Below are 14,092 nucleotides of genomic sequence, written 5' to 3'. Positions count from 1 at the left end.
ATGAAAGATCCTGATTTGTTAATTTTGACTAGAGACATTTTAAGGAAACATATAAGAGGTCCCTGGAAGTAAGTTTCTGCATGGTATATTGAAACCAACAAAGGCCTGCTTTGGCTGTCTTTGCTCCAAGACATGTTCTGTTTACTTAACTGCCTGCAGGATTTTTTCAAACTCACATAATAAAACAGCCTCATCTGCTCTAGAAGCTTGTTACAGGGTTTGCATACCCTAAGAGTCAGCTTATAGTCCTTCTGTATTTGTGTACTTCTCCATTTCTCTACATGGAGGATTCATTGTGTTAATGGGCAGATGACAAAGACTAAGGTCTTTAGGGAACAGAGATGCCCTGTTGCTGCCAGAAGGCGAGTTAGTGCTAAGGTATCTGGGTTACTACTACCATCTGGTAGTTATAAAAATGACCACATATTGGAATATTCATTTTACTTCAGGGTTATAGGTCAAGGCATACAAAAATGATAATTAAATCAGAATGTGAATTCATTATCTGAATAATTCAATAATGATAAATATTTCAAGTGGACAGAACATCCCTTTTCTGGTGTGAGTAATTAAATACTCATCAAAGTTTGCTTGGTTAGCCCAGAAGTAAAGTAAAAGAAAGCCCCAAATTATAATCTAGTTTTCCTCGTGCTCCATCTAAGCCTTCATGTCCTCCAGGTCTTTTCCCCTGAGGTTCCCTGGTATTGTGCAGTGTGTGAACTGTACCACAGGACAGTTCTCTCTTCTGAACTCCATGACTCTTATGTCTTAACCCGGATTCTCTAGATTCTGTAGAGTTTAGGGTTACCCTACCAACATTGCTTCTTGGGATCCTCCTCTTTGGTACACAGCTTTTGCACGTATCCTCTAGAGGTGCACATACTGAAATGTAATCCCCTTAAACTGAGCTATGATGTCTAGAAATGAGACCTTTATAAGAAGGGGATTGGGATTTGATCTGGCCAAGAGGATGAAGCCACCATGATGACTTTATATGAAAAGGGAAAATGCCAGAGTACACCTATGTGTGCTCCCTTTATCTCTTCAGATACCTTAGCATTTTGCACACATGAAGGCACTGCATTAGTCTGGATTTGCTGCATTATGATGGGGTCTAAGAGATATTTAAACATTTCTCCATCTAGATTCCATCTTTCTTCATCGTCTTACATTTTTTAGCTCCACATGCTTGCAAAAGAGGAAGCCTCTATGCCTCTAAACTGTTACACAAGCATAGAGTTTTGAAATTTTCAAACACTCTTGATCTCTTTTGAAACAGCATAGAGAAGTAGTTATGAGTGCAGGCTCTGGAGCCATGTTGCCTGTTTGGAGTCCTAGCCCAAGTTTGTTCACCTGTTCAAATAAAGACACAATACTACATGCCTCAGACATACTATTATACAGTTCTAGATGTCTGAATGCCACAAAGGATTGGAGAAACTAAATTTCTTCTGCATGCTCTGGGACACTCACCCACTCTGCCTTTTAGCCTCCAGTGGTAAAACTGTGGTTATAACAGTGAGGTCTCTGCTTCCTCTGCTTATGTGGTGGTGCAGATGCTCTGCTCTCTTTGTCTTATAAGGACCCTTATACCTGCACTGGGTCATTTCCATTTCAAATTCTTTAGTTTACCCACACTTGCCCACCACACCTTTTAAAAGGCCCTGGTACCATATAAAGTGATGTATAAGGAATATATAGATGGAACCAGATAGGAGGGTGATTATTTCACTCATAAAATGAAAAGACTGATCAGTTCAGGTTATTTAAAACAGCACTATCCTACCGAAGTTATGCAACTGCCTTTAAAGGACATTTGATAATATACAAAGACTTTTTCCTTTTCTTTTTAGTTGTTTCAGTAGGTAGATGCAACTTGCTACTGAGCGTCTAGTGGCTAGAAACTGGGAGTACCATTGAGCATTTTATAATGTGAAGAATTACCCGTGCCAAAATGTCAGCAATAAGATAAAGAAGCTTTGACTTAAAACATAAGATTTGGGGAAATCTTTTTAGTTAGCAAGGTTACAGTGCAAAAGAAGTCTGTTACTGAACTCAGGATTACAAACAGAAATTTACAGAACCACGCGCAAATTCTAAGTTTTTCACACTGCTAAATGTCAAATAAATGATAAATGACATAGCTTTAAGCTAAAATTTCCAGCCTTGCCTTAACTCGTTATTTGTTGAGTAGTGTTTGTTTTATTGAGGTCTGGCCAACCTCATACACTCACATATAAGCAAGTAAAATGATGCATTGTAAACATTACTTTATATGCATTACAAAATCACAGCTGCTCAGATCTAAAATATATAAGGCCCATAGACTTTACTAATCAGTTTTTCCCTCAGAGTGTTTTCCCTTCTAGTCCTTGAAGTGCACCTGTCAGGAAGTTCCTGCACACTGGGAGAACATTAGAATCTCCTTTCACTTAAAGTAAGCATCTTGCCTACCTCCCAAATTCTAAAGGATTTCTGTGCTCAGGTTTGTACTTTCCAAGTCACTTAAAATGACTGTAGAATTGTTACTAGGACACTCTCCTTTTCTCAGCACACTTCTTCCTGTCTTTCTTTTCTCTACCTACTCTGTTCTGCTTACTCTCATATAATCCTTTCTTCAGTCTAAGATGTTCTCTAGAGATTTCTTTACTTGAAACAACTTCTAAAAGAACTTGCCTTTTCGGTGACAGAAATGATTTATGGACACGTGTGTGTGTGTGTGTGTGTGTGTGTGTGTGTGTGTGTGTGTGGTGTGTGTGTGTGTCTGTCTGTCTGTCTGTCTGTCTGCATGTATAAGAGCATAAGGGAGCAGAGTGCAAATGTGAGTGTCTGTGAGGTGAAGCGCATGTGGTCCTCACCTTTTCCCCTGGGAGAAATAGTAGCTCTCAATCTGAAAGTGTCTTAACAGCTTGTAGCCCAACAGAGCAAAGTGATAAGAAGCCCAGCTACACCACAAAGGCTGTTTCTGCCACACTCACACGTTTTGACCAAGACAATGCTCTTGAAACACTTTATATTTGTCATGATCCCCAGGTTAGGAATAAAGATTAGATAAATTTTGGCAAATTGGTACTTTCCAAACATTATTTAAAATCCATATTCTTAAATATCAAGCCACATGTAAGGTTTGAGACACCAAATGTCATTTCATGAGGTGGTTCCTACTACAGGACTCTGCCAGATCCCTGGGGGGAAATCCCTATACAGTTTTATAAACATCTGCCTATATAGTCAGAATCCAACTTCTTCAAAAGCAAAACACAAGAAGAGTCAGAGAAGAGAACAGAAAACAAATGGATTAAGAGACCTAAGAATTATGTCAAGTGTCCTAAGGACAGAGGAACTAACCATTACAGGTCAGGATGTAATGATAAGTTTCTCAAAATAGGAGCGTATGCCAGTACAACTGGCAGAGAGAAAGAGGAATGGGAGGACCAGGGGAAGGAGGAAATGGGAATTTCAGCAACCTCACTCATATTAACTTTTCTTCACTGACCCTAGGCATCTCTCAACCAGTGTGTCTGTATAGTTATTTCCCTGGGGGAATAGAGACATGTTTTTGTTTCTGATTAAAACCACTGGACAGGAAAGTGCATGCTGTTATGCTAACAGCAAATGACTCCAATCCAGTCTACAACCATGTTCTTCTTAGGCTCCCTGTGTCAAACACCATGATGGAGAGTGGATGACTATCACAATCAAGACCCAGGGCAAAATATCTATTCAAAAAGCAATACCCATTGCCAAAGGGCACACACTTAGTACATTAGATCACAGCCTAGAACCTCAATGTAATTTCCTATCATTATATTGCCAAGTTTAAAGAATAACAAAAACCCAGATAGGAACATAGCTAACTGTCAAAGGTTAAAGAGCATATCCCAGGGTGTTGTACCAAGAAACATCTTTCTTCTCCTTGTAGAAGGGTCAAGAGCCCTTCTTGTTTTCTCGCAATACAGTTGTGTTCTCTCTCTCTCTCTCTCTCTCTCTCTCTCTCTCTCTCTCTCTTTCTCTCTCTCTCTCTCACACACACACACACACACACACACACACACACACACACAAACTGCATGTCATTCTTTTCTAACGACTGACATTTAATTACAGGCTCACTGTTCTGGTGTCTGGTGTTCACTTTCTCTCTCTAAGCCCATAGCAAGTACCACAAAACCAGAAATAATTCATTATCATTGTAGAGCAGTGGCACTCTCAGAATATTTCAGTTGATTAATTTTCTATTAAATACATTTTTTTGTTGACATAAGTTTAGTAAGCATGCACATGAGCAGGACAAAAGTAGACATCTCCATTAACATTTGCGTTTTAAGTATTATATATTAACTGCAAACTAGTAAATGAAAAAACAGTTTCCTACCTGATTTTATGCAGTCTGATGATTTGCAAATACCATCTAGAGAAAAAGAGAGTAGATCTATAAGTATTGATAATAACATTTTCCAGGTTATTTTTTCCTTTGTTACTAAAAATTCTGCCAATTAAATAAGTGTAACACTAAACATTGTATACTATTTTTACTAATTAAAAAGCTAAAAGAAGAATAAAAGGCAAATGCTAAATTTAAGGATGGTTAAAAAGGAAAAAAGTATGCTGTTATGCCATATTCACCAATTAAACTCTGGAAATATTGAAGCAGCTGAATGCTTCATTCATCATTCTGCAATCATGTTTTCTCATTAAAGAGCCAGTCTTTAATAATCCTTATTGTGAAAAACTTCTGAAAATCAAAATCTGAGTTCTTAGACTCTCAAGAAAACTTTTAAAATTGCAGTGACACAACAGTAATTGGTGAGCAGCTATTACTGAAGCTAGACAAAAAAATTTGTGTATATTTTAATCAAACAAAATTGCACAGGTCTCACAAACATGAAGATACTGAATGTGTTTTGCAATTAATAACTTAGCTCAAATGTATGGATCGTGTATTTTATCCTAAGTTTATCATTTTAACATACGGATGCTGACCTCCAAGTGAACCTGTGCATCCTCCAAGCGTGTCAAGGTCAATGCTGAAAGGACACGCACAGGGTCGGTCCCCTTTCGCACTGGGTTCTGGGTGGGCCTGGGAGCCACTCACCATCATAGGTTGCATAGAGAGCAATCATTGTCACAGCTATGATAGTCAGGAGCAAGACGAGCACAGAAAGGCTGATCTCCAGTGGAGTCCATCGCTGTTTCTTCTTCGGCTTTGGAGCATTGATATCAGTAATATCCATCTGACTTTCTGATCTTCCCATCACCTAAAATCTGTGAATTATTCATATACATACAAAAACATCATAAGTAGATTTTAAAAAAGCACATGCATGCATTTCAGAGAAAGGATACCTGTATGTCAGAAACTGCTTGCTAAAAGTCAAAATGTTAAAGCTGGAAGCAAAACGTATAAAGAATATACATACATTTGAATCTGATTGGTCCCAGGCCCAACCAATTTCTTATATTTTTTTCTTCTTAAACAGACACACACAGAGACACACACACAGGTGTATGAGTTCTTAAGAAAGAATAGACATGTGTATCTATCACTGAAGCTACCAGAAAGGGTTGTTTAAATACTCACGTTACTTCTGATAGTCATGAGCAAATAATTGTTAAACCATCATTAAGAAAGTTTTAAGCTCACTCACGTGAACTTTGGACTGTTAAAGGTTAACTTCATATCTTGCTCCAACGTTTGTTATAAGTTAAAAGAAAATCAATGACTAATATCTTAAAGTATTGACTAAGCAGAAATATAAAATGCAAATACAGATAAAAACCGAAAGGAATAAACACTTGAAAGTAGTTTATTTTACCTTGAAAACAACTTGTATTTTTAAAGTTCAAAATTACTTCCCCTGCAGATAAAGGTATGTCTGAATGGGTTAGACAGCATTCTTGAAGATGGGCACTGAATGGACAAAATGTGCTTATATTTCAGGGGGAAAGACAATAACCACATCAGTGTTTATTGTGTGATTGAAGGAGGAAAAAAACCCAAACATGATTAAGTAAACTCTCCTTCAGCATATCAGTTGCAGAATATATAATTATAATTAATTAAAAATATTAATACTTCTAACCATAGGTGGGACTTCTGGAGTTCTAGCTAGATGTTAGGTACGATTTTTAATGTTTTATACATTCACTCTCCTAATCTCTGTGGAGTGGATGTTAATAACCCAATTTCCAAAGTTGGAAAACAGCGAAACCAATCAGCTTGCTCAAGATGACACAGCTAAGCAATACCTAAGGAACACTTGGCCACAATTTTGCATGCAACAGTGCCATGTAAAGTAAAAGGTACTTTAGACATCCATACAGAAATTTATGGTGAAAAACTCAGGGTATATAAGGCCATGGTTAGATTCCATGGTTTCTTTAGAGGCCAGATGGTTCTTTAAAAATTGCTGAGCAAAGCTTACAGAAACTTCAACCTTTCTGCATGACTTCGGGAAAGGACACCTTAAACAACAAGTTAGCTTTTTTTTTTTTTTTTGACTCGATACAAATTAACCATAGAATTTGGCTGTTAGATGAAGCAATTGCTGAGAAATGTTCTCATCAGTAAAGACTTTCCTTGAACAGTTACAAGTCCTTTGATGGAAACTGAGGCGCTACGCAAAGTAGAACATGACTATAAATTTGAAGTATTGTTGAGACTCAGCAGGCAGGTAGAGATTTGTTTTCTCTAGTGACTTATCAATAATAAAACACACATAGTCATTAAAAAACTGGATTCAAAGTCTTAAGCCGTTTGTCCTCCTGATTACATGACATTCTAAGCAAGGACTATCAAATAAAAATACTTTACTGGACAATGAAAACCGTGTCTGTACAATAAAAGTGGAATGTAATGTACCTGACTGTTGAAATGCCTTATTTAATGGTTATGTAACTCATGTTAGCTTAGCCTCGCGGCTCCCGGGGCGGTGATACAGAATTGCATTGATCGTACCGCTATTTTAATAGTAGTGGTGGCTGGGCAAGGAGAAGACAGGGACAAATTTAATACTTTCTCCCTTAACAGAGAAGTAAGCACAAAGAACAGGTTCCCTGGACCCCCAGAATTTGAGTATTAGCACATCTGCTTGAGGATTTCCCTACTGCCCTTAAATGTTTAAATAAAGAGCTGCTTTTTTATCTCTGTGTTTTGTCTTTTTGTTGTCGCCGTCGTTTATTTTTGTTTTTGTCCTTTCTAGAAGCCTCAATCAGAGCTAGTTAGTCTGGAAAGTAAAGCTTGGAGCAGGGGCCGCGGATCAGTTTAAGTCAAAGTGCTCTTTGGCGCCACCAAGCTTCTTGGTGAGGGAAATCTAGTAGGCGGGCATTTCTCAGTTCTGGGTTATTGCTTACTCCCTCCTTACCCTTGAACAGGGTGACAAGGGTGACAGTTAGGTACCTAAGGCTGTAGGAGTAGCTGTAGGGAAACAAAGAGTGTAAAGTAAACAAGATATTTAGTCTTTTTTACCTGCATCAAAGGAAATCATCTTTGAATCAAAATTTCATACTTCAACCTTTCTTCTAAAGATTTTGCAATTCTTCAGAAGTTCTTTTTTTCTTAGTGTACTACTTTTAGGCACTGGTAAAAAGCAGAAATGCTGCAATATTAACCTCCTATTAACTTTGCCCTTCATTTCCACTTAGTTCAAGATAATTCATTATCTTGTAATAAGAAAATGTAAGCCAGAATACCTCAAGATGGAGCACATCAGAAATCTTCAGTTACCTTAAGATCCAATCTAACCACATCCAAACACGTTTAAAAGATCGGTGATGTGAAGACAGACAGATCAGAATACAAAACGCAGTGCAAAGTCAATGCTTGTAGTAGGAGAAGCAAACGCACACCTAGGTTCTTAAAACATTTCACATGGGGGCGGGGGGGGGGGACTCTTAAACTAAAAAGCAAATGCCAAAACAGACAATAAGAGAACAGAGAATCTGGAGCTCAGACTCAAAAGAAACTCCACAAACTTCAACTTGGCAACATCAGCAAAAGAACACAATGTTATTTTTGCTTGGGTATAAGATGTATTTCCTTCAAAGCATCAGCATCAGCAAACGTCAAATTATGAAACCTGGAAGATAACTGATCGGTTAAAGAGAAAGGTGGAGCAAAGCAATTTTCCGTCAGAGCACACTGTGATACTGCGACAATACATGTCTGTAAGTCCCTGTGGCGGTGCTTCGGAGTTAGTTTGCATTAATGGAAACTGAGGCAGAGTTTCATATTTAGATTGTGTCCACGGAAGTTGAAGAAGGAATTCAGAAGACAGCCCCCCCCACATTAACTAGTAGGTGTTTCCTTCGCCTGAAGTGAGTTCTGACATGAAAAGTCCCATCCACGTTGCTCTCGTGTTCAGTGTAGCTATACAACCCAAGACAAACAACATCAAGTCCAAAACACAACAAACATTTTTGAGAACTTGAACGAAAGAAGGAGGGAAAAGAAAAAAAAATCCAAGGGCGTGCAGCTCCACTCCCTCAGGGCCAATCTGCCGATAGCAGCTTCCAAACGCTGGCGCTGCAAGTCAGTTACTAGTTTTCAGTTTAATAAAATCCATGTGAGCCGCTTATGGACAAGGAATAGACTTGACCGAGAGGCTCAGAGGAATACCCGTTTATAGTTACTCTCATTTTTAAAGAGTATAAATAGATCGGGATAGGTTAAGTAAGAAAGGGTCTTTAAAAACTTCCATCTACTAAAGAACACCCCCACCCCGCGCCAGCCAACCCTTTGGCAGATTTAAGCATGAATTATATAATAGGAAGCCAAGGTTCGAAGCACGATGAAGAGGTGGGATTGTGAAAAGAGATTTAGGTTAAGAAAATTGAAAACTAGAAAAGTGAGTTAATTGAGGAGAGAATCCGATAGAAACTAAAATGAAAACAAACCTTGCTTTTTAAAATAAAAACAGTGTCTGTACAGCGGAATGGCCAATTCCCAGCCCCCAAATGAACCCCGGTGCAATTTGGCAGCGCTGCTCTCGGTCACCAAACAGAACTCCTGGGCGGAGGCTGCAGGAAGCTATGAAAATGAACCTGGAGGTGACCTGACATCACTCGCAGGGTCCTCCTCCAGGTCGCCCTCTCGGTCCCTTCCCCTCCCCACATTCTCAGGTCCCAGTGGCGGCTCCCGCGCAGGACACGCCTCCTCCGCCCGCGGCGACCAGGCACCCGGCGCCCGCGGCGCGCGGGACCACGGCCTCTGTCCTTGCTCCGTGCGTCCCGGCCCCCGCCCGCTTCGTCCTCCTGTTGCCCGTCCCACCGACTCCCGGCGCCCCAGGGACACTGGTGCCCCGCTCCCCGTGCCCGGTCGCTCGCTCTCCGGTGACTCACCAGTGTGATTGGGGAGAAGTTGGAGGCGACTGAGCAGACACATCCCGACCAATAAGCGCATCGACCAGGATGGCCGCAGGCAGAGTAGCCCCCAGCCCAGGCGAGCGCCCACCCCTCGGTGCGGTCCCCAGGGTGCGCCCGAGCGCCGAACGCGCAGAGTGGGACGAGGCCAGAGTCCCGGGAGGTTCCAGGCCCCACTCCGGCTCCGGGCGGGAGGGCAACCGGGAAGCCCGCATCCCTTGGACCCTCACCCCAGACTCACCCCTCGCCTCAGCCGCTCAGCAGCTTGCGCCTGCACTCGGTCCAGCTTCGCCACTTGCACATCTCCGCGCCCCGCGCGCCTCGCGCTCACCCCCCGCCTCGCCGCACAGGACCAGCCGCGAGAGCAGTTCCCCGGGTGACCTGAAGGTTTCCGCCAGGTCTCCCAAATCCTGTCACACCGAGTAAAGGGGCGGAGGGGGCTCCCTCTCCCAGTTAGTCCCCCACCTTGCCCTTCCCAAAAGGGCTTTGCCAGACATTCTTGGAATTGTTTAGCTTTGTGGCTTTCAAGACAATAATACACTGTCTCTCTGGGATTCTGTAGTGCTGATTGCAAGCTCTCATTCTCTAACAGACCAAGACCATGATGCTTCTCTCTCACTCTTCACTCTTGCTCTTTCTGTTTTCCCTTGTCCTTCACTCTCCTTCCTATCTTTTCAAAGTCTTCTTTTCTTCCTCCTTCCTTTCTCTCTTCTCCTCTTCCCCCACCCCACCCCCCACCACTCCACCCCCTGTCTATTTGTGTTTCTGGGTTTCTCTTAAACCCAAGGCAATGAATTTGTCAAAGAAAGAAAGATTGACTTTGTGCAGAGACAAATATTTTACGGAAACTGCCTTTAGCAGCTATTATAACCAAAAAAACTCAGAAAGGCTAAACTTTTCTGCCCCACCCCGCCCGAGGATTTCAGTGAAGTTATTCAATGTCAAGTACATACAGAGTTGTACATATAGAGTATCCTTCTGATCCTTCTCCTTTTTGGAATCACAAGTTTTAAACATCACACTTGGTCCATAGGTGCGATCATACCCAAACAGAAATGGACTTTCGGGAACTTGAATCTATCTTTGAATGTTAAAATGTTTTACTCCTTTTGCCCTAACCAACTTTGTGTTTTGTTTTAATTTTTTTTATTTTTTAGAAAAAAAGCTAAAGACAAAGACAAGCAATGTATATTAAAGAAATAATGAGTATCATGGAAAGACATTTCCAGAAAAAATAATTCAATTGATGTGGGTAAGTTCAGTTCGACACCTTCAAACGGAAGTGCCCATGCTTTGTTCCTTCTCTGTGGGCATTACAAACACATCTTTGTCCTCCTGGCTAGGCTAACAGAGATGTGTGACTTCTCACAGATAAGCAGAGGCGACTTGGCAAACACTCTGGGCAGTATCTCAAATGGAATTTGAACCCAGGTCATCTTGACTCAGATTGTTTTTGCAGAGATCGATGCTCAGAAGAGAGATTTACTCAAATTCTCTTGGGAAGAAATCTAGATGTTTTTCACCAACACACGTGTTTTTATTATATTTTAGTTAAATTATCAAAGCATCTAAATTTTACAGTAAAACAAATTGAGAATATATGTGTATATGTATGTGTAGACAGACAGACAGAGATAGGGAGAGAGAGGAAGGGAGAAAGAAAGCACTAGTTCTCAAATTTCTCATATGGAACAAGGAGCTTTAAATTTTTAATGTATGTCTGATTAGTATAGTAATAAGTTTTGGTAGAGAAGGAAGTTTGGTCAGAATATTACAAAAAACCATGTTTCAACTAGAAATAGAAATTAAGCTTATATGCTTGGTCATAACCTAGTTGAATGTTTCTCATTTGATTTTGTTTTTGTTTTTTCATCTTCATTGAAGTTTTAAACATCTTATTCTTTTGTAAAGTTAACTAGCATATCCACAAAATTCAAGAATATCTTTCACCTAAAGGAAGTGCTTGAACCCTGGGGCCTTGCTATGCATAAGTATTTGAGCAGCCATTGAGCAATACCCTTAACTCTGGAGAATGTTTTGATAACAATAGAAACTAGGTTACAATTACTTATTACAACTATCAACTTTGAGCTGAAAATTGATTTTATTTTTATTTAATTAAAGAGTTATTAATGACAAACCTTTGCAGAATAGTTAAGAACAATGTCATCGTTTTATTTCAGTCTCGTTACACGAAGGAGAAATGTTTATGGGAAGAACATTTTGCTAGAAAAATAATGAATTTAGAATCCATGTCAAAAAGAAGTAAAAACCCTGACGTCATCATTAAACTTTGACTTTGAGCTTCTGTCTCAGACGTGTGACAGTATGGGCAGATACTTCCTTTAATACAAGTCTTAATCTCACTAAAGTTCATTAGAAACATAGTGGTCTTGTTAAGAATGCTAAATCTTTTCTCCGAGGAGGTTATGCAAGTTTGAAATCCTTTCTCTTCTAAGGGTCTTAAAGGAGCTCTCAGATGCTTCTAGGAAGTAAACAGAAACCAAAGGCTGAGCAAAGTGTCCAAGGTCCTTCTGCTTGCTTAGTTATCAGAGTGAGGGAGAAAGTCGCAATCCTGACGGCCTTCTGCAAGCTACCAGTAGTGGGGTGCATCTGTCTTGGCAACATGCACCATAAATCCTTAGAAACAGCTCCTGTCTGGAACATAAGGCTTCATAAACTATGTTTGGAGATCAGGCCAATTGCACCACTAAACCAAGGACAGTGTAAAGGGAAACTTCAGAAGCCAAAAGAATCAGGGAAAGCCAGAAGCCCAGAAGGGTGTGCGCATGTGAAATGGTGCTCTACCTACCTGTCTCAGAAAGCTTGCCAAAGCTAAGTGACCTAGAGTTAGATTTTCAAGGGAATTGCGTGACCTGAGGACCTCAGACAAAGCATCATCCAGAGCAAGGTTAAAACCCACACCAAACATTCCTGTAGTAAGCTGGGCAGGAGAGAAGATATCCTTAATGGAAAAGGGAGCTAAAAACAATTCGCTCCCTTCGCTCCCACCATTTCCGGCCCCACCCCCCACTGAGCACAGAGCTGAGCTGCCAGTCATGTATTTCTTCAGCATTTCCAGAGAATGTAAATCTTTTCAAATCGTTGCCAGCCTGTAGATTTTTTTCACCCCCCAAAAAACTATAGTTTGCAAAAAAATTTTCTGCAACAATTTATGATCAGGTCAAACTGTAGACGTTTGAATATTGGCTTGGAAGTTCCTGAGCTAAAAGTTTCTAATAAAGCGATCTCAGCTAGACTGTTGGAAATAAAGCCTGAATTACCGTCATTTGACTTTTACTATGAAAAATGCTTAGAAAGAGTTTGTTCTGAAACAAAATGATAGACTATCTCATGCAGGAGAAGGAACGGTAAAGCTAAGAAAAGAGCCACAAGTCACTCTGAAGGCACAGGGCAGTCAGCGAAGCTACCTGTAAAAAGTGTGGGTGTCGGAAAGGATCACTGAAGGACTGGGAAAGTGATGTGCGAGCCACAGGATCCGAAAGTCCTTTTGTTGTTGGGATGGAAGAGAATGATATTAATTTTAGACTTTATTAATTATTTATACAATAGAGATTGCTAATGGGGCCATAAAAGGGTTAAAATAGACTGCATAAGCCCAAGTCTTGGAGAAATGAAAAACTGGAATTAAATAAAAGTAACTCTAACAGAACATAGTGGAAAAATTAATATGAGAAAAGAATGCACATATCAGTTGTCAGCCTTTTGCTAAGATCAAGTGTAGAAAAGAATGAACTAAATGCAGAGATAAAGTGGTAAAATAAGATAAATAGGTCCGTTGCTGTAACTGTAATTGGACAGTGTGTCCAATTGGGAGACAAGGACTAGAATAAAATAAATTTAGCTGGCTTTGTTTAAAAGAGATATACCTTGTGGGAAGTCAAGGTTCATGCCTTTGATCTCAGCACTCTGGAGGCAGAGACAGCCTGATCTCTATGAGCCCAGAGCCAACCTGCTCTACATAGTCCAGACTACCCAGGGTTAATAGTGAAAACCTGTCTCAAAAACAAAACAAAACAAATTAAAAGGAGAGATAACTTAAAATAAAGCTACAGTATAAGCGAATGCAAAATGGTAGAAATAGTTAAGTCTCACACACACATACACGCATGCACGCACACACACACACATATATGTATATATATATATACATATATATATATATATATATATATGATTGTTAGTGTGGAATTTTCTGAGACAAAAAAAAACCCTAAAATTTACCCTTACTGAAATGTAGTCATTTTAGCAGCACTGTACAGTTCTGGAATATATCCAGTAGCATACATTTAAAGTAGGTATTTTTAAAAATTACAGAACTAAAAAGAGACATTAATAATTCATGATGGTAATGGGTTTTTTCAATGTACTTTTCTCAATATTTGATGAATCAGATTCACAAGCAGCAATAATATAGAGAATATCTAAAAAACAAAACAAAACAAAACAAAAAACCCTGTTAAAAGACTCTATCATGGAAATCTATAGAGCATTTCTTCAGGTATCCATGGAATATTTATACATATTGATCATATATTTATGTCAAACTATGATGCTTCGATGCGATTCTAAGACTTCCATTACAAATAATTTATTATTGGACTTTAAACAACCAAAAACAGATAAATGAAAACTACATTTAGACTTTTTTTTCTGCATTTACTAGGCTTTTAGGTAAGTACTTCAGAAAGAGGCACAGGTCATCTTATAT

General features: G+C 39.7%; 1 protein-coding gene across 7 annotated transcripts in view; it reads right to left on the bottom strand.

Annotated features, from left to right (window-relative positions):
- The window catches only part of Mme (membrane metallo-endopeptidase), an 88,119-nt gene extending 78,335 nt beyond the window's left edge, over window positions 1-9,784 (bottom strand). The window contains exons 1-3 of one of the 7 annotated variants that reach the window (XM_087616091.1): window positions 9,602-9,784; window positions 5,096-5,265; window positions 4,376-4,411 (exon numbers count right to left, since the gene is read on the bottom strand). In XM_087616091.1, the coding sequence (XP_087472217.1) occupies window positions 4,376-4,411; window positions 5,096-5,255 (196 nt within the window). In that variant the 5' untranslated portion in view covers window positions 5,256-5,265; window positions 9,602-9,784. 7 annotated transcript variants of the gene reach the window in all.
- Between the last annotated feature and the right edge of the window lie 4,308 nt (window positions 9,785-14,092).

Source organism: Rattus norvegicus, chromosome 2 (assembly GCF_021556685.1).
Source record: "Rattus norvegicus strain SHRSP/BbbUtx chromosome 2, alternate assembly SHRSP_T2T, whole genome shotgun sequence".
NCBI classification, from domain to species: Eukaryota; Metazoa; Chordata; class Mammalia; order Rodentia; family Muridae; genus Rattus; species Rattus norvegicus.
This window is presented reverse-complemented; position numbering and strand designations above follow the sequence as displayed.